The 24337-nt window shown below is 41.4% G+C and overlaps 2 protein-coding genes across 17 annotated transcripts in view; one reads left to right on the top strand and one right to left on the bottom strand.

Moving 5' to 3' along the window:
• nfix (nuclear factor I X) overlaps positions 1-9450 on the top strand; it is a 210039-nt gene extending 200589 nt beyond the window's left edge. For all 16 annotated transcript variants that reach the window (XM_023348391.1, XM_023348393.1, XM_023348396.1 and 13 more), the window contains one exon: positions 1799-9450. In XM_023348391.1, coding sequence (XP_023204159.1) covers positions 1799-1813 — 15 coding nt within the window. In that variant the 3' untranslated portion in view covers positions 1814-9450. The remainder of the gene's footprint in view (positions 1-1798) is intronic.
• Positions 9451-10807: 1357 nt separating this feature from the next.
• rad23a (RAD23 homolog A, nucleotide excision repair protein) lies at positions 10808-23105 on the bottom strand. The gene is made up of 9 exons (XM_005802784.2): positions 22839-23105; positions 20680-20841; positions 18511-18725; positions 17619-17662; positions 16032-16159; positions 15714-15801; positions 14445-14575; positions 14055-14216; positions 10808-13370 (listed from the first exon to the last, which is right to left on the bottom strand). The coding sequence occupies exons 1-9, from the start codon at positions 22902-22904 to the stop codon at positions 13257-13259; spliced, it is 1110 nt and encodes a 369-aa protein (XP_005802841.1). The 5' UTR covers positions 22905-23105; the 3' UTR covers positions 10808-13256.
• Between the last annotated feature and the right edge of the window lie 1232 nt (positions 23106-24337).

Genomic DNA, 24337 nt, shown 5'->3' on the forward strand with positions numbered 1-24337 from the left:
TCTCGGCCGTCTCGTTACCCCGGGTGACCAGACATGATGTCATAGCCGGTTGATCTGGAATTTGAGACGGGCTTTGCTAGAGAGGGATGCGGGGAAAGAAAAGAGGGTGATCACTGTCTGCTGCCAAGGATTTAGAGGCGATGCTTGCAAGAGATAGATGGGTGGAAGGCAGAGTAACTGAGAAGGGAGAAGTTACAATGCCATGGGCCCGCTGGGGCCCGCTGTGCCCCCACCGCCCCGGGCAGTGTGCTAGCTGAGAAGGGCAGAGGGGGAAGGGGTTGCATTCATGCGACCTGTTAGAGTCAAACAAAACAAAAGGGCCGCTTTCCCGGAGGAGCAGAGGAGTTTCCAAGGCTTGACTTTTAGAATGTTGGCACTTGAGCCGTCGGTGGCAGATCCCACAGCCCAAGCAGGGCAGCCAACTTCAGCAGCAGTGACCCAGTTCTGCCCCCTGCTCACGCCGACCGGGAGAGACCCGACATGAAGATGGTGTGAGTGACACAGAGGGTCAGGGTGCTGCAACCCTGCTGCTGCTGCTGCATGCTCGCAGTAAGCCAGAACAACACCAACTGGACTTCTACCCTCAAATCCAGCATATTGTCAGCAAATGTTCAGCACTTGGAAAAGAACTGGATTGAAATGATGAATAGCTTGCAACATTTTTTGAAGATAAAATCTAAAAACATACGCACTCATTGGGATTTAGCTCTCTCTACTCTAAATAAAATCCATTGCAAGCACTGTGGTTAATGTAGCCCACTTTGCTGTACTCCGCTTAGCCTTCCTGTTATCGGCTTAAAGTCTCGTTCTCTGTCACAGCTTGAATGAATAATGAACCCGTCTCAACGCGTCAGATAATTCAGTTCCCTTTTTAAGAATATTTCCACTCTCATTTCTATGATTTAGTTTTTAGATCCTTCACTAGCCAGACTTGCATCCATCTTTTTATATACATTTTGACGTATCGCATTAAAAAACGTTGACTATTTCCTACATTTTGCAAAAATGTTTTTATACTCCCTTAAACTGGTTTTGGGGTTTTCCAAAAAGGAGTTAATGCTGTCAAGACCAAATAAGTTCACACTTAACAAAATGTTCCTAGTCCAAACCTCCATCACAGAGAGAAGGACTCTGTGTGGTCCATGATAGTTTGCAGCCTCTACTTGCTGTTTACTACAGCGTAACATTAACATCTGTCAAAATCATGATTTGTGTGACCTGGTTGATTCGCCCCAAACCGTCAGAGCAATCACGCCTAATTCGTCTTCCCTCTCTCTCTCTTTTTTTTTGTGGCATTTTAAAAGTTTGCTCAAAATTTACTACAGTACAACTACTGAAACAAAAATGATTCTAACCTTTGAATTGTCTTTATTGAGTAACCACATCCACACTAATGAAAATGATTGGACTTTTGAGGTTTTAATTGGCTGGAAATTGCAAGAACCCCGGGATCTTGATGCATCCCTAGTAGACTACTGTTCACCTAAAACCATCACCCAGCAGTAAGACGTATGTATACCACTACGGTCTGTTGATGCATATTCTACACATACCAAAGATTGTATTGGAAGCATTTTGATGCCATCTAGCAGTCAGAGTTGTGCCCCTAAATTGATGCTTAATTTGTTGTATGTCCAAAATTTGTAATCTGCTTGACAACAAAAAATATTTTCACTAACTATTAAATCAATTCATTCAGTAGTTAAGGTGTTTCACCTTGTTTTTACATTTACAAAAACATTTAAGACAAAACTAACTGCATCTCCTCTCTCCCTTTCCCTTTTTTTCCCTCCTCCAGTCTTGGTTCCTCTGACAAGATCTGTGCACAAACCAGCAAATAGATATCTTTCTTTACAATTCAAAATGAGAAAAAAAAAAGAACAGAGAAACAACCTGCAGGACGACAGTAATTGTCTTACCAACCCGCCGACCAGCCCTGACAGTACGTCTCATCTGATACGAAATATAACCAAGCAACGCAGGAAATTACAGTTGCATGACGCTTCTAGTGGAACCCTGGACATATTCAGTCAGAGGGGGAGGACCTGATTTGGGTGAAGAGGGAAAGACGAACGGATGGACTCGAAGGAGGCTGGGAGGAAGATGGAGCTGAGGAGGACGCGGTACCCAGGCCTCCTCACGCCCAGGAACCACAGCAGCGATGCGGAAGCGACAAGCGGACGTGGGGCAGCGGTCGGCTTCTCCTGCTTTCCAAGGACGCATTGTGAAACAAATGGCTACGGAAAAAACAAATCAACAGTCCAGCAAGCTACAAAAACTTCACCCACAACGAACCCAGGACCCAAATGAGACGATGAGCGTCCAGTCAGAACAGCGGCCCAGGCTCCTGCGATCTCGTCATCGCCCAGAGCGAAACCCGATTGGCTCCTCTTGCCCGGCCAACAAATTAGCAAGCGACCATGCCAAACCGTATCTTGATTTAAAGTTGCACTACAAGCTGAATCAGTCAACACTAACCCTTAACGATGTGCACTATTTACCTACGAGGCATGGGAGGTGAACCACACTCGCCGAGATGATTTTTACGTTCTACGAAAAGGAAACGCACCACAAGGTACAAGAAGCCTCCAGGCGTCCTCCACCCGGCATGGTTCCATTCAGCCAATCACTGGTCTCCCCTTTGCTCACAACGTTGTCGGTCTGTGTGCCATGACTGCAGGATTTCCCACCTTTCAGTTCATGATATTTCTATATGTATATGTAAAAGCTTTCCTTCTTTTTTTTGTTTTACCCGATAATCTCAGTAAATTCCCTCCACACACGATGCGCTGAGAAATTTCACCGCCATTGGCAGCAGCTACGAGTTTCGCCCCCAATCGTCCCCTTTTTGTAACATAGATGAACGCTGACTAATTCTTTTTCCCTCGCGTGTTTTTTTTTTTTCTTATTTGAATTGACTCCTTTTTGGATTTGTACTATTTTCTAATTGTTTTTGTATTTGAATGGCAGCACCTTAAAGCGAGAGAAGAAGAAGCGATATGTCGGGGGGCAAAGAACACGGAGCGGCTGGCTAACCCGGAGAAAAATAGTGCTTGTAAGAACTTGGGGAATATGCCCACCTGCTGTTTTAGATGTGGAGATTGGTATGAAACCCATGGGGAGCTACAGTGAGCAGCTGGTTAGACAGCAGTTAAATCAAAACAGTGTCCAGAGACGGATACGGCCATGTTAACTTTAAATCTCTTGAGTATTTAATAAGAAGTGACTGTATCAGACAGGATGGCGGAAACGGAGAATGATTTTGGAGCTAGGTTGAACAAAAACGTGAGGTTATAGTTCGTTTTTTTTATTATTCTTAAGAATCCCTGGAAAATGATGACAATCACTTGCTTGAGAAGAAGGGAGTCAAACGGTAAATATGTTTGACCTACCATTTGTCAGTACTTGACTGATTAAAGTCTGAGGTTGTTAGGAAAAAGCACCTAGTGGCTACAGGTGTTATTGCACTTTAATTCACTTAGCATTTACTTGACACTTTGACTGACTGTGTGGTCCGTTTCCACTTGGAAGGCAGAATTTGAGACAAAAGCAGGACAAATGAACTGGATCCTCACCCAGCCCAATCTCAGAATCCAAAATGGCTGATGTGCGTGTCACATGTAGTGATGGTTAGAGCGCTAAACTGTTTATCCGCACTTCCGATGGTACGTGTCGCTTGTTAATGGACATGTTGCTAGTGCTAATGATTAGCCTCACAGTGGATTGTGATAATTAACACTTAAAGAATAATTGTGTTGAAAATCTGTCAGCAGGTAGTGAGTGTCTTACCTGGAGTTGGTAGCTTTTTAAATGCAGATGCGTTAGCCCCAGAGGCTGAAGCTAGCAGCTGATCCATGGTCAAACATTTTTTTCAATCCGAAGAGAGTTTTTATTTTCTTTCTTGCTTGATTCTACCAAATGTTTCAAGATAAAAATTATTAAATATTTTTGACCAAATTAAAACTCTTACAGAGGGGAAAAACACATTTTCTGAATGAAACCAGTGGCTTTTTACGGAAACTTTAACACAACAGATGTTTATCTGTGGTCTTTTTAGGCTTCATTCACACAAATGTTACCCAAATTGACTCGATTTTGGGCTCGGATGCGACCTACACCCAGCTTTTTCACATCAGTCTGAACGGCCTGATTCCGATCTTTTCACTCAAAAAAAAAAAAAAATCAAGCAGATATTTATTCAAACAGGAAATGGAAGTAAGAGGTGGTGCGCCATCGATAATCCTGCGACAAACGATGCGCCAGTATATCCATGCCATATCCCAATTGAGATGATCTTGTGTCTTATTAAGTTTAGACTCCAATATGATATTTAAAAGTAGTTTAACCCATTTATGAACCTTCTGGCGCCATGTTTAATTCCTAACAGGAAGCCGTGGTTGTTTTGACGGACTCTGGTTGGCTGGCGTAGTTTTGAGCTTTGCGCTACACTGCCCCCTGTGTGTTTGGCATGTTTAAAACAACGCTCACTGGCGTGTCTGTGGGATTTGGTGTGGATGAAAGGTTTTCTGAAAAGTGTCTACAATATTTTTAAAACAAATGTGGTGGAGATATTCATTTTTATAAAAATCTATCCCCCCCCCAAACGTGTTAGCTTCAGCCTCTGGAACAAGTGAAGATGTCAACACAGGATGTCACTTAAAAAAAATCACATCCTCTAATTTGGATTTGAGTTCATTTTCAAAAGTTAAAGCTTCATCTTTCGTGTGTGATTGAGAAAACGGGTTCACATACAACTGATCTAACAGCTGTCAGCTGTAGCTTCCTACTGATGTTATCAGTTTCCTCATCCAGCAATCAAAGAAGCATATTATCCCAAATAATTGTTTTATTGACATGATTTAATTGTTCTTCTACCAGAAGGCCCTTTACTGTAGGAAAAAGGAAAAATCGAGTGGGGTTTTGACAATCACGGGATTTATTTTATTTGTATTATTCCTGGAGACAGACAAGCTGAACCGGTTAGACAACAGAAACACCTGCTCCGAGATCTCCATCTAGTCGACTATATTTTTAAAAAAATTACAATTTGTAAGTTTATCCTGTTGTTTACACTCCCAGATAGGCTGCTGCTCCAAGAGCTGAGGGGGCCACACTGCGGAGAAAAATGATTGTCACTTTTTTTTTTCTCTTTTTTGTTTGAACGGAGGCCTACGAGGTCAAGGGTCAAACGTGTGTGCCAGTTTGTCTGTCAACGCCCTGTGACAGTAAAATTTTATAGTTGTCACGGTTACGCCCCACAGCAAATGCATGCACTCACTCACACCAGCACCCCCCCCCCCACCCTCCTCCACCCAAAAGCCATTTTAAATGGAAGAGCCCTTATAGATCAAATAACTGCACTGATACAATCATGCCAGCCAATCGTATAAGTCAAAAAAAATAATTTTGTAAGCATGACAGTAGATGGATCACTACTTAGCGTGTCACATTTTAAACAGACTCATGACAACCGTTCAGTATTAATCGCATAAATCCTCCCGACGCCACGCGACAGATTTCAAAGGGAAGTCTTAAATCGAGACAATCTGTGGAGGCCTTTACGCTTCGTCACGTTGTTTGTTTGTTTGTTTTTTTCCCTTTTTCTACATATAAACCCCCCCCTTCCCGCCTCCCGCCGCGCTCGCGTTCTCCCACGTTGAGTCCGGACGCCCATTCAACCTCACAAAATAACTGGACTGCCTGGCCGTGTTCCTTCGCCGCAGGGAAAGCAGTCGTAGTCGGCCGAGCTGACCGGCGACCTCTCGCCCGCTTCGTAGAGAGGACTGGGTCGGCTGGACGAAGGCGGTAGGCTGATTTCTTTTCGAATCAAAGGAAGTGCCTCTGTATTCCCATTATGCAATTTGTCAAACATGAATTCAGGTTGTTTTGTTTTTTTTTTCCTCACATATAAGCTATAAGTGAATGGTAATTGAAATAAAAAAAATAATTAACAAAAAAAATGTCAGGAGGGAATGGAGAGAAAAAAAACAAAAAAAAAACAATGACAGCTCACTAGATAATCTCAAGCATCTTGATATATAATACACTTTTATATATATTTATAGATATATACGGTTTTTTTTTTTTTCGTTTTTTTTCTAGTTTGCAAGATAAGCTTTGTGGCAGTCTAGTTATTTTTTGAAGCATGGCATACATCGCACAGTCATAGGATGCATCTGGAAACCGCTAATCGGAGCAGAGTCGAAGCCCACGACCGCCGGAAACCCCATCGGTAGAGACGTAGCGTGTCGGCTACCGTAGCCCAGGATTAAAAATTAAACGAACAGATTTGTTTTTTCTTTATTGTTTCGATGGGACGTGTTGTTCTTGAAACTAAATGATGTATGTTGATTGAGCCATGTGCAATGCCTTGGTAGAGGAATTGTGTTTGTTAGAGAATGTTTGAGGGTGTCACGCAAAAAAAAAAAAAAAAAAAAAAAAAAAAAAGGAGGGAAACCCTCTTAAGATTTTTTTTTTTTTTTTTTTTTCCCTGTTTGTTCGTTTGTTTTTCAAGTCCACGTGCTCCGGGACTCTAAATACACGAGCGGTGAGATAAAAAAAAAAAAATGAGAAAGAAAAAAAAAAAGTTTGGGGGACATTGTTTTAGTTTTCCTTTTTTTTTTTTTTCGTTGTTTCCTTTTATCACTTTTTCAAGAAAAGAAATTCATTTTTATTGACGGGAGTTAAAGGAACAATTTCGCAGCTCGTAAAAATATATATCGTTATGAAAACTGGTGCTTTCGTAAAAGAATAAAGTACATTCAGTCTCTATTATACATAAATAATAATAAACAAAATTAAGTGTTATCATAAAAACTAATTTTTAGGAAATCATGCATTTCTCTATTTCTTTGTATTTACCGGGGAGAGGGGAGCGGGGTGTTCATTGGACGGAAAGGTTGTTGTAACAAAAGGCATTTTTCTCTCCCAAACCTTTACAAACAGCAGAAAGAAGAATCACATCCTCTTGTAAAAAACAAAAAAACCTCAACAAAAACAAAGAAAAAAAACTTGTAAAAATTGTCATTTGTTTTTTCCTGCGGACTCTATCCTACCCACCCGAGATCCTAACGTGGAACAGAGACGAGATCTTCCCAATGTTCCGGGAGACGCACAAGTCTGGATTCCTGTTCCTGAACGACAACAAGATAAAAAAAACAACAACAACAACAACAACATGCTGTAAATGACGACGTCTTCATTTGTGACTCGCTTTCCAGGGTTTCCTCCGTCTTCGGCCAGCGGGGTTCTAGTCATCCGAGTCATTGGCAACTCGAACCCTGTTTCCCGCCCCACCTGAAAGCCCCTCCGAGTCCCCCTCCCCCGAACACCCACCAGCTGTAAATGATGATAAATATTTGTTTGGTGACGTAGTGTTATAGACTCAGAGCATCTTTAAAGGTTGTCCCTAAAAAGTGCCTTTTGTTCACAGATTCCATCTTGTATTCCTGAGTGCCCGTCTCAAAAGAAAAGAAGTCCCTCCCTCATATTTCTATATCTTTCTCTTCTTCTTCTTCTTCTTCTTGAAGCTTTTTCAAGCAGTATACATAGTACTAAAGGAAATTGGTGTGATTTAGTTGCTCTTTTTATTGTTCAATACTATAGAAAAGCTGAAAAAAAAAAGTTTAAAAAAAAATAATCTCCGTCTTGCTTCTCTTCCTCTGTATCTTGTCGTCTGTTTATCTTGGACACTGGAGTAGTCTGTAGCTGCGTATCCTTCTCTCTCTCTCCCCTCAACTTTCTTTCCTCCCTATTCTCTCTACAGCGCGGTTTAAAAAAAGAAAAACGTAAAAAAAAAAAAAAAATTACGCAAAGATTTTTTTGTTTTGTTTTGTTTTTGTCTGAGCAGAATGCAATTAGCTCACATGTTATCCTTGTCTGTACGCTTCACATTGTATTACCATACCCACCTTCTCCAGCTTCTCCATTCAGCAGCTAATGTAAGTGAACAAGTTGCACCACGAGGCTCTGGGCTGGGCCGGGGGCATGGGCGGGTTGGGGCCGACGAGAGGGGGCCGTTTCCGGGTGGAGGGGTAAGAACACACGGCTGTGATAACCAGCGGGACTGCTAGCATAGATAGCATACATTTTTTTGGGGGGGGGGGTTCTTGGTTTTTGTTTCTGCCTATTGTGGAGAAATCTTTAGAATAATGTGTGTGTGTGACCAGATATTTGAAAGGAAAGGATAAAGACTCTGCCCACATGAACGCAAATATTTTACTAGTATTTTTTTCCATTAATGATTGGAAAGTTATGATTTTTAGACACGTTTCCAAGTGCAATAGAGACTTGGCCAACAGATACTTGAAAAGCTAAGGACAGAACAGCTTCCTTTGCACGTGATGAGAGACGATGGCAACAAACAGCCGTGATTATTAGTTTTCTACATTTCTCTCAGCATTAAAAAGAAAAGAAGAAAACTTAACTAAGGAGCTGAAATGGCAACGCGCTCCAATAAAAACAATGTCTTACAATTATTAGGGAATAGCAGAGTGTCGTGATTTGGGTTTTTGGAAATTGTCTGTATTGTGAAGTCAGATTTTCTGACTCTAAATTTCGAAATACATTAATGCCTCTAGAAGTAGAAAAGTGTGAGATCTTGAGTCCAACGCTGCACAAAAGTTAAATGTATTTAAAGTTTGAAATTTGAAGTATTCATTAGAGCATCTCACAATGTCTGGTTAAACCAGTAAAATGTCGATTTGTGATCCTGTTCATTCAGTTTTTGAAACGCAATAATATAAAACGGCATTTCTTACATCTGGCTTTCTAGAATTTTACCAACTTCGATTAGAGTCCAACTCTGGAAGAGAAGCAAAGTGTTTCTAGTCCTGCCACTTATTTCTATTTCAGCATTCCTTCAGAAGAGCGCTAACAGCAGATGTTTCGCTGCAGGTTAGCTGAAGAAGATCCTAGAAAAACATCGCAACTGATGAAGTCAGAGCCTGAAAGGTTCACATTCAGACTTATCAGCTGGGAGTTTTCTGGTTTCTGGCACTTTGTGATTTTTTTTTTTTTTTTGCAGTCAATTTAATGAAACAATCAACCATGCTGTCACAAGAAGCCACTCATATTGCAGAGACCCGTGTGTTTTTTTTTTTTTTTTAAGGAGTGTGTCTGGAGAATCTGCCTCTGCGCCAGCCGTAACCATCTTTATTGTTTTTACACACCTTGTTTCCAACATGTTCTGTTGGGCTCAGATTAGCGGTCCAGTGACTCCAACCCGCCTGGTTATCCTTTCACTTCTTACCCAGTTCCAGCAGAGAGCGCCCCTCTCTTCTCCCCCATCCTTTCTACAGAGCAGCATCCCATCCTCACAGGCCCCCCTCCCAGAGCCCGTGGTGAAATGCATGTGTTAATTACAGTTTCTTTTCCATAATAATAATAAAACGCAGTTTGAAAAGAGCAATGCCTTTACCTGATTGAATAAAAGGATGTTCTTGACTGTAATCTCTGGTCTACTGGCTCTTTACTCTGTCTGGAGCAGCAATGGAAAGATTTCCAGATGATGGGCACCAGAATGAGGCCGAGTTTTTTTTTTTTAAAGCACCTCACACACACGGTCGCACCAAGTTCCTTCATTCTTGGAGCGTTTCAACAAATCACTCAACTAAATTACCTTCTTTAAAGACAAGAATGGTAGACAACTTTTATTCAGTTAAAAAGTGAAATCACTTTCACCTAACATGGCATGTAACTTTTAACCTAGCATAGCTTAACCCATGCTATTGCTGTAACTGGTGTATTAAATAAGCCTTTTAAAGTAAATAATGCCAAGCCTGAAGGCCCACCATGCTAGTATCTGGTTATTCTTAATTCTTCAGGTTTATCAATATGCCGTTTTTAGATCATGTGAGATGGGTCTTTGTTGTTTTGGGTCAGCAGTGGTTGATTTCTGCCCAGCATCTCTTTCCTACAGTTAAAATATGATCTCTGATCTTAACCTAGACCTGCAGAGATTGAGATATTCTGGGTGGTTTGGTTGACCTCCTGGTCGGAGGGTCAATGCGCATTTGGAATAACATTGGATCACCGTCTTCATGGGAATGTTCACCAGGGCTGCATCCTTCCTCCAGATAATGATGGCTCTCACCTTGGTTTGATGGCGTCCCAAAACCTTAGAACTCCCTTCAGAACCGCAGTCGTGTCACGTCCACGCCACACCGCACTGATGCAGTAATTCACCCAAAAGGATCCCTGAGTGTACACACCAACTGTTCAAACTGTTTGCCACGAGAATTCAAATCATTGAGATGAAAGCAGACGGGGAGCAAAACAAAAATATTTAAAAAAAAACTTTTTGTGCCTTTTTTATTTTATCTGCTCAAAAACAAAGTAATCTTTTACATTGTTGTAGATACATACGTAAATGTTTTGCATGATGGTGTTATAAGAGGTTTTTAACTTCTTGTGGTGGATAATTTCCTTAACTGGCCTGAACGCTCTCGGTTCGGGTAAAAGTAGGTCGATGTTTGTGGTTCTAATTACTCCAAAGCTAAACAAGATATTTATCTGTAGAAAGGTCTTGCTGTCCTAAATGAAAAGATGTCCATCTGTGTCCAACCTACACAGTAAAAACCCTTGAAGGTTTTATCAATTCTAATTTCCAGTGGTTAAATTTTGGCTTCCGAGTTGTGAAACAATCATCAGAATGTACGCAATGAAGATATTTTTATTGCGTTGCAAATTTAAATAGTTTCCCTTTCACAACTGAATTAGTGAAATAAACCCAAGCTGGATGAAATCCTGATTGAGCTGCAGCTGTTTGATCAGTGAGACGCAGATGACAATGATGTGAAGGCACAGAGTCAGGGAGCTGAAAGACTGCTGATATTTAATGTAGCACAGCACAGTCTAAGATCATGTTGATGCTGTAGGACAACAATCAGTACAGGCTGCCTTCACACACACACACACACACACACACACACACACACACACACACACACACACACACACACATACACACCCAGAGAGACAGAGAGAGAATGCACTTGTGTTACCGGTAACAGCATCTATTCTTGAACCCCATAAAACAAACCAGGGCCTTGTCCTTCATGCTTATATATCTACAATAAGAACTTTAGCGTGAATATTTCATGTTCTGGAAAAAAAAAAAAAAAAAAGAGGGTTCCAAGTCCTAAGTCGCTCACTGATGGTCAGGTTAGGATCCGACCTTGAATGGAAATCCCATGGGTGAGAAGTCTTCAAAAATAAAAGTTAAAATATAATCCGTTTCTTAACGCTCAGTGGAAGAACAGAACCCGGGTCGCCTCGAGGTTCTCCAAACCTTCACGGTGGAGCGACAGAGAGCGTTCTGCACTAATCCCACTTTCAGTGATCCGGGTCAAAATTAAAAACCACAACATTTAAAGAGTACAGCTGAAACAGCCAGTGGGGAGTTACGCAATACCTTCGGTCCAAAGCCTGGAGGAAGGGGTCATCCTACACTGGTCAATGGTTCTCTTTAGGGAACACTTCATGTGGTCAAACTGGGCACAGGCCGTTAGAATCAAGGCTGAAAACAAAACAACAAAAAGGTTCATTATGCTTTTCTATAATTTAAAGCTTACTGCAAAGAGCTAGTAAGGTGGCTGAAGAAATGCCTGGATGAAAACATGGACATGGCCTGGAGTCAAAGGTCATCCATCACTCTTGTTCAGGTAAAGCTTTTTGTATTATTACTACTACAGTTCCAGACTAAGATCTGCTGAATGCAGCCTAATTATCCAGCCAATCTTAGCATGTTTGGTGCTAAATCCTGAATAAAAAGACCATCATCAGGTGATGGTTTTCCCTGTAGAAAACCTGCCAGTTTTCTACACCGCTGATTAAATGCAGCCTAGAAACAAGCAGCAAGTTCTTGAGATATAGAACTAAAAGTTAGATCAACATTAGAGCCATCAATACGAATATTTAAATTTTGCAATTCCTTCTTTTGCATTCAAATATCCTGGATCATATTTGTTTCTGTTAGTCTGTAGGGGGAAAAAATAAAAATCAGGACTGAAATCAGCCTGATCGGTGCATTCCCAATAAGATCTGAATACAACGAGTGGATGTTCATAAATCTATTGCAATAAGTTCAATTTGACAAATTATTGTGTTTTATTTTAATCACAAGCCGTTTTCTATAACGGTGATCATGATGATTCGGCCCATGCCCCGCTGAGACATGCAGAGCTGTTCCATTTCTGACCAAATGTCCGTTTTTGGATCAAGTTGCCGTCATTAATAATGTTTGATCATAATGTTATGCTCAGAATGAAACCGCAGCTGTTGGAGGAGAGCAGCGTGTGCAGTCAGTATTTAATAAGTAGTGTCATAAGAAACCAGGAACAGAAACCAGAGTTTTAGATGTGATGAAGAGGCAGGCACTGTGTGTGTGTGCGTGTGTGTGTGTGTGTGTGGACTCTTCACATCCCGCTCAGATGGTCAGGAGTTCAAGTGATTATTAAAGATTCTGTTCTGTGATGGTTTTGTTCCTATTTTGACTTCATGACCCCAGAACCATGTTGGGACAGAGAGAGATGTTAAAAAAAAAAAAAAAAAAAAAAAAGGGCAGCACAGTCCAGTCTGTCACTTCTTCTAATTTCATTGTCGGACGTGATGCTTACAGAGGTACACACAAAGCAGTTGGTTTGTTTTTTGTTGTTTTTTTTTCCTTTTTTTTTTTTTTTTTTTACACACACGCTGATGATGCGGCCGCAGCGCGTTCAACCGACTGACCGACTGAGCTACAGCATTAACGACCTTAGAGGATGCCAGCTTGATTACGTTGTTGTTGGGTTTTTTCTTCTTCTTCAGCCTAACTGTGTCGCATCCATCTTGCACAGGCATACACAGACAAGTACTCTCACACACGCAGACATGAGCACGCAACCCCACAGCCCCCCCACCACCGCCGCCGCCCCTCCCCCTCCCTAATGTTCACGAAGCGCACCTAAAGTCAAATTACAGATCTCCCCTAAGCTGACCCCACTCATTCCATTGGAATTCACGTGGATTTCATCATTCTTCCACACTTTTCTCCCCCCTCCCCCCCACTACTCCCATAATCTGACCTTCCTGCACTTAACCCTCCACCCCCCAACCGGCCCCTCCTCCCCCTCCTGTCTGCTTGAGCTGAGGTCGTACAGTAAGATCAGGGGGTGCAGTCTTTATGTTGAGCTGAGGAAGGGGGGAGCAGTGGGATGGGTGGGGCAGGAGGGGGGTGGTGGTGTTGGGGGTGGGAGGGGGCAGAGCTCTGCTCCCGTTCAGTCGTCTTCCAGTCCCTGGTTGAGGAGAAAGTTGGCCGCCAGGTTCTCGTTCTTCTCGCAGGCGAAGTAGGCCTGGATGACCAGCGCCTCGGGGAAACCCAGAGCTTTTAACTGGAGGGGGGAGGAGACAGAGGAGGAGGCGGGGTTAGCACCAGGAAGCAGAAGTGCAACATGGGATTTGGTGTTTGCACCATGAAGACCGATTTCCTTCATTTTGGAAAATTGGTGGACACTTGTGTGTGAAACGATTTTCTCCACCTCTGTGAAGGTCTGATGCCAACTGTGACGTCTCAGACAGAAAGAGAAAAAGTAAAGAAATAAAAACTGGTATTGGCCAAAACTGGAACTGAATGGTCAGGCTTTTTAAAGATTGGTTATCGGTAGGCCTGTTGCAATAAGCAATAAATGGTTTATTGTTTTTCTCTTTTCTCACTTTCCACTAAAAACTGGACGACCAAAGTCTTCAGTCTGGTGCTTTGGCCTCAACTGGCCCTTCTTCTGGAGGACAATTTCAACTTCAGAACTCATTTAATCTGTTGTTCCTGTTGTTCTGTTTATTTTTGGATGTTTAAAATGTCTTCCAGTTCCAGTGTCGAATGTTCACCAGAATTTAAAGTTCACTGACCTTCGAGAATGTGTTCTCCAATAAATTACTTTAAAATGGCTTCAAAACAACAACATTATCGTTTATCGCAATAACTTCTGGTACAATTTGTCATCCGGAAACATTGGTGACGTAGTGATTGGCCAGTGGCCCACAGTCGGTGCGTTCCTAATTTTCCCCATCAGACTCACCCTTTCGATGGCTTCCTTCTCCTGCGGTGTGACCTGGATGTAGTTGACCGGCGCGCCCTCTTCGCCCGCCGCCCCCATCTCGCCGACCTCCGGGGCGTCGCCTCCTTCTCCCACCGGCTCGTTCAGCATCTGGATGAACAGCTCCTGGTGTTGGCTGATTTGCTGCAGACAGAAAGAGTCGGAGTTGCTTCCAATTTCGTTTGAGTCCTTTTGTTTTTCTACTTGATCACCACGTGGATTTTGAGGGAAAAACGAAAAAGCACGTCGAGCAAAAGTAAAGACTTTGAGAAATTTAAGTTAATTAGATTTTTTTTTGGCTTTAGGAGATATTTAAAATAATTTTTATTGTAGGGTATCAATGTAAAAGCAGCATGTGCATGAGGGGGTTACCTGTAGAAGCTGTGGGTTCTCTCGGCCCAGTTGTTGCAGGAGTGCTGGGAGCAGAGCCGGGTTCTGCTGGATGGCCTGCCTCATGTGCAGGAACTGCGGCTGGGTTCTCAGGAATGCTAGTGGGTTCTCACCTGCTGGGCCACACCCACACCCACACACACACCCACACACACACACACACACACAACACAACCAAGCAACCGCTGAGAAACGTCAAAACAGAAAATATGAACGATCCAACAGTCCTGGACTACAAGGATGAGTAGATCACACTCTGCCAGGGTTGCCATGCCGACATTCTTTGAAAAGGTAAAAACATTTTTCTGTATAGTACTGGTCAATACTCAAAGCTAAAAATGTCTGGATCAGTAGTGAAAATAGACTGGAACTCTTCTAGTCCTTAAAATGTGACAAATTCAAGGCCACACACCTAATTCAGCTCCGCTGCAGAGTTTAAAGGAACAAAATGAAGAAATGTATCTTGTTGACAGTAGTTACCATGGCCACCGGGCAAAACAAGTCAGAAATCTCCATGGAGTTGGAGCGTTGCCAGTTTATTTTTAATGTCATTCCCAGATCCAGGTTCTGACTTCATATCAGCAAATGGAGCAGCTCAGGTTGAGACCAACACTTCATACGGTTCACCGTCATAAATCACTTTTATTATTAGTATTATTTCTATTTTTTACTTCTGATTTTTCTAGTATTTACGTGTTCTCCTTTTTATGGTTTGGCGTTGCATTTGTAAATTTACTTGATTCCTCTAAAGTGTTTAGAAAAGTGTTATAATAATAAAATGTATCATTATTACTGTAAGATATTTCTGATGGATCAGGACGCTTAGCTGGCACATAAACTGCCTCTTCTAGACCCAATAAAGTCTAAATTATTATTAGTGTGTTGAAGTTTACAGGATTTACCAGATAAATCACCAGGACATGAACAGAAACACACACACACACACGTTTTCTAACAGGGTTTCCTATAAACCCAGAGCTTTCCTCATCAGAACTCTTTGGTTCTTGTTGTATTAAACATGCTCAGCAGCTTCCTCCATCGTTTAAAGCAAACTGATGGGCTTCCTAAGCGTTTCCTGGAAAACCAAGCAGAGCATTGAGCATTATAAGCTCACACCTAAAGGCTGACTCTCACATTTCTACTTGAAATGTGAGATTCTTTTGAAATATGTTTTTTTTTATCCCACCATGCAGACAAACCAACATAAATGAGTTTCATTTCTCAGTCAGAAGACAAAGAGCTGCATCGTACCTTCTGCTAGAGACGGAGGCTCCGTGGGGCCAGATGTGGGGGCCTGGGCCGGTGGGTTGCTCTCCTGAACTGGGCTGCTGGGGATACCCTGGGAACCAAACGATGCACATCACACACACACAGCCCTGCACACTTCCTGGATTCTGGTTGTAAACACTCAAACACTCGACATTAAATTAGAACAAAGAGGTCAGAGTCCACAGTCCTGATCGATTCTGACCTCTGAACTGATTACACGGCCAGAAAAAAACTCATTTCAGACCAATCTGGAGTTCTTCCTAAAATGGTTAGTTCAGTGTGTGTGTGTGTGAGACGTACAGTGAGGAGGTACTCCACCGCTCTGTGAGGGTTGTTGAAGCTGGCCCGTAGTGCAGCTACCACTCGCTCCCTCTCGTAGCCCATAGACATGATCTCTGTCAGCATGGCCTCGTACTCGGCTCCAGTCACTGCAGACACAACGGCAGCAGGAAGGAATCTAGTTTATTGGCATCAACTAGAGCAGCAGGCATGAGTCAGCAAAAACTGTTGACTGATATCAGAAAAAAACAACTGCTTTAAAAATATATGAACTCCACCTAAACTTTGCTGTTTACATCTTAGACTTCAAAGTTTAATGGTTTTGTTTTGTTTAAGTTTTCTTTGAATAAAATAAAATGCACACAAACCAGGAAATTCACCAGTGGGAATTATTGATTTCATATTTCTAGATATGAACTGGATGATTTGTTCATCTATTGAGCGAGTTCAGAGTCACCTGGTGACACTAATATACGGCTGTGTATCATCGGCGTAGCTATGGTAACTAATATAGCTCGTTATAATTTGAGCTAAATGCAGAGCGTAGATATTAAATCAAAGGGGCCCCAGGTGGAACCCTGTGGGGCCCCGTATGAAACTCCTGTCAGCTCTGATGAAAAGTCACCTATTGACACAAAGAGGTTTGTTTCATGACACAATTAATACTTTAGCAAGAAACCATACAGCTGCAGATATTTTCTTTTTAAAAGATTAAAGGATGACATATAGAAGAACTGGAAACTGACAACATTTTAACTCCAACTTAGCGAAGAAGTGAAATGCTAAACAATGACATGACCAAATTAAAGCAAAAGCTTTTCTGAGAAATGAAAAGGAATAATTTTGATGTTTGATTTTTTTCAACAAACTACAGATCTGTTGTTGACAGAAGTTGTTTCTCATCACAGGAAAGTCAGATGCTTTGGTTTTCACTCAGTTCTACAGCAAACACACAGATTTTTTTTCTAAATGTCTACCTCAGCACTTTTCAAAACTCCTATTTGCCTTCAGACGTTGCAAAAGCAGCAACACAATCAGGTGTGATTGTCAATCTGAAGCTGAAAATGTTGCATTTACAAGCTGCTGCATTCACAGCAAAGATGCTTGGAGAACAACTGTTACTCTGAGGCTAAGTTTACCCGGGCTTTAAATAGACCGTCATACAAAACATACGCAATGCAAAGAAGAATTTTATTCACTTTACATATTTAAGGTTTATATCAGTCAATCTATGAGGACACCACTTCTAAAACGTAACGGAAAACTCCATGTCAAGTCCTCTGCAGCATAATGTGGGCCGGCAGCGTGACGGACTCCACTTCCCCTCTCTGTCTGAGGGTGAGACGGGAATCCCCCTCATCACTCTCTGTGACGCCGCAACAAGGAAGGGCTCGCTGTGGTCAGCCTCTAAACATAGGAGTGGCATGCGACGCAGCGCAGCCTGTAAATCCCCCGACTGACGGCAGCAGCAGCTGCTGGCCGACAATGTGGAAAGAAAAACGCAGCAGCGCGACAATACCTTCAATAACAAGGTCAGAGAACTGTCGGGCTCAACAAGCGGTGGCGGCTGCTGTGCGCAGCGTGGCGTTAGAGCGGCGTGGTACCTACCGAGCGTTGAGGAGGCGTCCAGGCCCTGACTGACACCACTGGAGCTGCATGACACCAACAAACATCAGACTTTAGAGGGAGAGTTGAGCTTAATGCCTGAAAGAAGATTCTAACTTTGTCATGTCTTGCAAAGAGTGACAAAGTAGGATTTTCTTTTTCAAAAAGAACAAATGAAATTATTTGTGCAACTTAAAGTTGATTTTTTATTGCATAGTATATTTAAATGACGTTATGTTTGTGAAAAGCGGTTTAGACATAAACTTTATTAAAACTAACTTTAGCAAGAAGAGAATTGATTCAAATAATTCAGCAAATTCAAACGTTTTAAACAGAAACAGAGAAGAATGGGCTTTTTTTTTAAATAAAAAAACTCCTAAGCTTGTTAAATAAATATAAGAAAATCTATTTCAGCTCAGCAGATTAAAAAAAAAAATACAATGTTTGACTAGAGAAAAAACCAGAATAAAGAAAACATTTAACTAAAGCAGGCTGCAGTTACCGTCTGAATGTGGCTGGTAAAAAGTCAACTTTGATTTGATTAAAATAAAACTGTTCCTGTAGATCCGTTCCCTCTCACATTCTTTCCCTTCACATACACAACACATGTTCACCTCTTTTTTAGCACATGGAGAACAAGTAAAAGTTTCACTTCAGCAGAAAACTATTGATTTAAAGCGGTTTGCTCCAGGATGTAGAGACTTTTCAGACCAATTTATCAGCTGAGCCATGCAGAGACCTGAACTGCTGCAGCCTTTTAATATCAAACATGAGTGGAACGGTAATATGGTAGGAACCAATATTGTTGTCACAACGACATAGAAACTGAATTAGTTCTTTTAATAATGAAATGAAATTAGAAATGGTTCCTGTTTCTCTTCCACATCAGCTCTACCTGGCTGGCTGCTGGGGTTCTGTGGCTGCCGTGTTGGGCTCCGGTTTGGCCTCCTCTGAAGAAATGGGGACAGCTGCGGGGGTCGGGGCCGGAGCCGGGGCGGGGGCCGGAGCGGGGTTTGTAGCCGGGGCGGGGGTGGAGGTGGAGCCAGAGTCTTGTACAGGCGGCTTGGGGGCTTCTGAGACTGGCGGTGAGGCTGGAGCCGCAGGTTTAGTCTTTCATGAAGTCAAAAACAGTCAAAAGAGAAAAATATTAGAAAACTAAATCGAAACAAAAAGAAAACATTTCAACTCACGAGAACGATAAGAGTTCTGGGAACAGGGTTCTTACAGAATTTCCAGCGCAGAATCAAAACGTTTTCCACAATTTTCCATGTTTGTTTGCACATTCTACCTTTAATGTGTTTGAATTGTAGTTTTATCTGTTGGTTCCCTAAACAAACAAACACATTTCTACAGCCTGTACACTGTGTGCACAATTATCAGCCAGGTGAGGATTTCACCATGTCATCATCTTCAGGCACATTTTCTAACTCCAACAGGGATAAACGTCATTGATTTAAGGTGACCTATTAACCAATTATGCAAGATTTACATTTTGCTCATTTTATTTGCTTTTTTTATTTCCACTTGATGTTTCTGTTGCTTCTAAAAACAAACACCCAGCTGTTTTTTGGCAGTAAGTCTACATGGTGTGTGGAAAATGAGCCATTTAAAAACAACTCCTGATTGTTGAGTCACCTAGCAACCCAAGTGGAGCTACAGCTGGTTTTACTGCTCTACAATGGCTGCTGGAAAAGACAAGTGTTATTTGCCGACTTGCCATCCAGAAACCAATTGCTGCTGGTTGTGCAGGAGGCTCCACTTCTGCTTTTGAAAGATGTCCGCTTGTATAATTTGTTTGCAGTCATTTTTACGAGTGAGTGTAAATACTGGGTTAGGGAACAGGGGGGGGGCGTGGCCAGCAGCAGCTTTTTTGGCTTTAACGTGACAAGACACTCTAAAACATCTCATTCTGAAAGGAGCTCAGAATAGGCAGAACTAAGAGTAAATTATTATTATTATTGTGCAAAAAAATGTCATGAAGTTGTTTTGCACAGCCCATATGTCTATACTAACCGGTTAAAGGAAGTATAATGGGTCAGCTTAAGCATAGAAGGTAATAAGTATCTGTGTAATAAGGGAGGGTTTGGTCTAAATAAGTCAACATCATATATCAATGTGTGTATAATTATTAAGGTTCTTTTTTTGCCAAAATGGGCCAATAGAGATTAAGCTGAGTCTAAAAATGCAAAATAAAATAAAAATTTAAAAAAAAGTCTCTCAGAGGGATGCAGCAGTGTGATCACAGAACCGTCAAACGTTCTGTTGCAAACAGACGCAGGAAAGAAAACCCGCAAATTAATTGTCATGGATTTGAGCAGAATCAACGTGAAGCTACCAGGAAGTCATTACGTTTGAGTTCAGTCATTTTCCATAAACTTCTACCTGGAAGAAGAACAGCATATTCAGAGACATGGGCACTGTGGGGACGGCTGAGACCGTTCTGCTGTCTGGTGACAACATTTTGGATTAACCAAGAGCACTGGCTGCTGATTAATAAAATAAAAAAAACAGACTTGCCTAATAACTGAAGGAATGGAGGATTTTAAAAGACAAAATGCTGATTCTTTAAAAGCAATGTGTTGAATATTGATGACTGCATCAAAAAATAGATTTTTTTCCCCCAAAGTTCAAAATCTTCCAGACCCAGTTTAAGAACCACAGATTCATTTCACAATCTGATTTTTCTATAAGCACACTTTCAGTCAGTACTTGAAAAAAACAAACAGAATATTGACTAAAATATTCAAATCAAGGTGTGATGCAACATCACACAGAAGTAAGAAAGTCAATTTGAACATAAATCTCACTGTGAAAAACGACTGCAATACAAAAAAAATAAAGAAATAAATAAACTTTGAAAAATCCACAAAATTTCCAAAAGCCAATTCTCATTTACCCATTATCATCAAAATCCAGAGAATAAATAGAGCTATATTTCATAATTTCAGATTATACAGGAACGCTGTGCTAAAACAGCCGTTTAGTCCAGAAAATCCATGTTCCTTTCTAAACATCGTAAGAAGCGTGAAATGAACAACGGCCTTGAATTAATCCCTAACCTCACCTTGGACACCATCACTACGACAAAATTCTTCTCGTCGATCTTGTAGTCTTTAATAGGCGTGTCATCTTGCAAGATTTTCCCGGCATAAATCAGCTTCTGCCCAGAAACGGGGAAGTTGTCCTTTCCCCGTTCAGCCTCGATCTTCTCCTTCAAGGCCTTCACCTGACGAAAGAGAGTGGACGAGATGCATGACCACAGACTCAAAATCTTCTGTCCACTGAGAACATCTGACCTGTAGTTCATTCTGTCACGTTTCAAACACTTTCATGGAGTTTCACTCTGGTTATGTGCGAGTAGAAGAAAACAGATACATGCTTTGCTCAACTGCAGAATTTTTTTTTTTTTTTTACGCATTTGTATGACGCCCATTCAATCAATACCTTCCTAATTGTAATTTAGGTCTGGACTTTGACTGGGCCGTTCTAACATAAATATGCCGTCGTGCAGGAAAGTCAACCTCCGCCCTCATCTCAAGTCCTTTCCAGCCTCTGACAGACCGTCATGTACCTGGCTCCAGCCGTCGTCCCTGACCATGATCCCGTCACCACCATGCACCAATATTGTGTTCTACAACTTCCACACGTGTCTTTGCTTCAACCAATCAGTTGTAAGTCATTCAGTAACTTATGTAAAAGTTGCAGAACAAAAGCTCATGAGGATTGGCATTAAATTGGTAAGCTGTTAGGTTTTGTAAAAATGTTTTTCTGTGGTTCTAGTGGCCTTTATTTTTTAGTATTCAGCCAGGAAATAACTGGCTGAACTGGCCGAGTCGACGCCTAGTTAGCCCACATGTGGCGCCCGCTCTACCTCTGCACCCCGTCCCAACCCGGCATTGTTAGTTTGAGTCATGCAATGTTTTTCATCCAAAAAGACTTTTAACCTGGTCAATAAAACTGAGCTTTGGATTTCTGCTGCTCCTCCAGAGTTACCATGAGCCTCTTGGATAAACGCCTTCCTCAAACTAGTGTGTTAGTTGAGGTTTGCAGTCACAGCTTGGCAGATTTGCAGTTGTGTCAGACTATTTCTATTTTTGGATGATGGATTGAACCGCAATTTATGAGTTGTTTAAAACTTAACATATTGTTTCATGCTCTATGTGTGCTAACGTACTCCATGTTTTGCACGATGACGTTTGTCCTCTAATAAACTTGCAAGGCTTCACAGAACGGCTGGTTTTATGCTGAGATTAAAATAAATCATTCTGAACACAAAGTCTGACATAGATGTATCAGAATAAATACAAATATAAAAACGTTTCACTCATTTGCTTATGAAGAAATTGAAAACTAAAAAAACTTTTCCTCCCACTGTAGAGTTATGCACTAATTTGCGTTGGTCTCTCACATAAAATTGAATTAAATTACACTCACTGGATTATAACGTGGAAAAAGTAGAAACGCTTTTGATTACAAGGCACTCTGTTTAGTGCCGAAATACTTCAAACAAGAGAACTGAAAAGCAGCTAAAGCCTCATTCAAAACAGCCCAACTACATTTCTGAAATGACTGAGCAGTGACTGACTCTCTAACCCCCCAATAAAAACTTTAGTTTTGAGTCCTAGCTTTGCATTTCTGTGCGTCTCATTCTATAAAGTTCAAATACAGGAATAACTCTCAGTAATACCACAGTAAAGAAGCCGACTGGTCGTTTAGCATTTGACTCACACGATACACCCCACATTCGAGAGCATGTTAAACTGAGCCAGCTCCCCACTGTGCTAGCTGTACAGCTAATCATAATTGGCAGAGTCATAAGCATTAGCATTAGCGTCCCCCTTGTTCATGTTGTAAGTATTGGGCTTTCAGGGTAAAAAACTACGTCAAGTCGTGGCATAAAATGAGCAACGACCACCTCATAGCCAGGCGACAAACTTAGAATGTCAAATAAGTTATTAATGGCTGCGTCGGAGGGACTTTGTTGGTATGCTGTCAAGCTAACGGTAGCAACATTAGCCTGCTAAAGTTAGCCCGTAATGGATTTGAGGTGTCGCGTTGTTTCGGAATTTAAGGAGGGCTGCCACTGTGCGGTAAATACGCCCCACTTTTGCCGAAATTACGCGAATATACAAACCACTCAAAGCTGCACGGTCCACCGCAAACTAAAACACAGGCAACACAGCTAGCAGTGTTAGTTGCGCTAGTTAGCAAATAGCCACTCACCGTTTGTTCGGGGTCTATCTCAATCTGAATAGTCTGCTGCTGCAGTGTTTTCAGCGTGATCTGCATGGCGGCGACGGCTGACGTCCTGTCAGATTTCCTTCCGATGGAGAAACAGTTGCTTCGCTAAGCAGTTAGTTAGTTTTTAAAGTTGGCGTTTCGGGTGCGATAGGAGCTAACCGACAAATGTGTGTATCCATGAGCACTCAGCAAATCGCCATCTTTGGTGACAAGTTGGTGGAGCAGTGAGGGAGGCAGAGCTGGTAGCCACGAGATCTCGTTGCAGAGCGACGCGATTACGAACCGGGACTGTGGAGGCAACGCTATATGGAAGGTGAAGAAGACACAACACGTGTAGAACAAAACTTAACTTTATTTATTTATTTATTCATTCATTTTTATCTATTTATTTGTTTATTTATTGTCCTATATGTCATTTTAATTTTAAGGTTTAATGTGGTTTATCTTGTCTGGCTGTTGTTTTCAAAGATTTTGTTGATCATATTTTTATATATACAATGTAATTTGAATTTATTAATTTTAGACAGCTTTCTGTATCTTGATAGGAACATATTGTGTGAAAGCATAGCTCTGGGGAGGGATACCAAAAACGATTCACCCTCCTGAATAGCTCTCTGGTCTCCATTATTTGGAAATGAAGGAAGTTGGGAACCACCAGAACTATCCACTGATGGTGATTAAAGAAGGTCTTTGGTCAGAGAGGTGACCAGGAATCCAATGGTCAATAAAACTGTTTCAGTCTTTCTTTGTGCACATAAAAAACAAAAACATCCAAAAGGTCAGTCAAGGAAAAATTGGATGTGAAAGTGTTTATGGAGATATTTGGATCCCATATTTGGACTGAAATGCATGACTGCACTGGGCAAGATATTTCGACCTGAATATGAAAGTTTTCATTTTCATATTTGAGTATTATTCCTGTTCTTCTAAATGTCTTTTTCTGACATTTTTTTATGCATGGTCGAAATAAATACAGACTTCTTTTCAGACTTCAGTGCCCAGTATCCACTCATTACTCTGTTTGAAGCCCTCATAAATTTCTCAAAGTTTTCTTAAAGAGATGACGCATATTTAGAAAATCCAAAAGCTCAAGAAACTTTAGTTACCTTTCAGACAGGAGGAGCTTTTAATAAAGTTGAATCTTTAATCGGCTAAACATAATCTGAATCTTCCTTTTCAATTTCCCGCAGAATTTCCATCTGAAGGAAATGTTTCTGCTCTTTAGAGGACAAAGCTCACACTTTCTTGCAATAATACCAGATTTCTCAGCAATCAAGCTGTTTTATTGAAGAAAGCCAAAGAGACAGAACAACAGACATTAATTTTTCTGCTCTAAATCTAAGGAATTTAGAAGAAAACGGCATCACTTAGATATCAGATTAAAGAAGAAACACAAGCAGCTTGTGTTTCTTCATTCCAGGGACATCAAGGTGAGGTTGAAGGTGTTTCTTACAGTAGGAAACCAGACAGAATAAACAGGA

Source organism: Xiphophorus maculatus, chromosome 16, assembly GCF_002775205.1.
Source record: "Xiphophorus maculatus strain JP 163 A chromosome 16, X_maculatus-5.0-male, whole genome shotgun sequence".
NCBI classification, from domain to species: domain Eukaryota; kingdom Metazoa; phylum Chordata; class Actinopteri; order Cyprinodontiformes; family Poeciliidae; genus Xiphophorus; species Xiphophorus maculatus.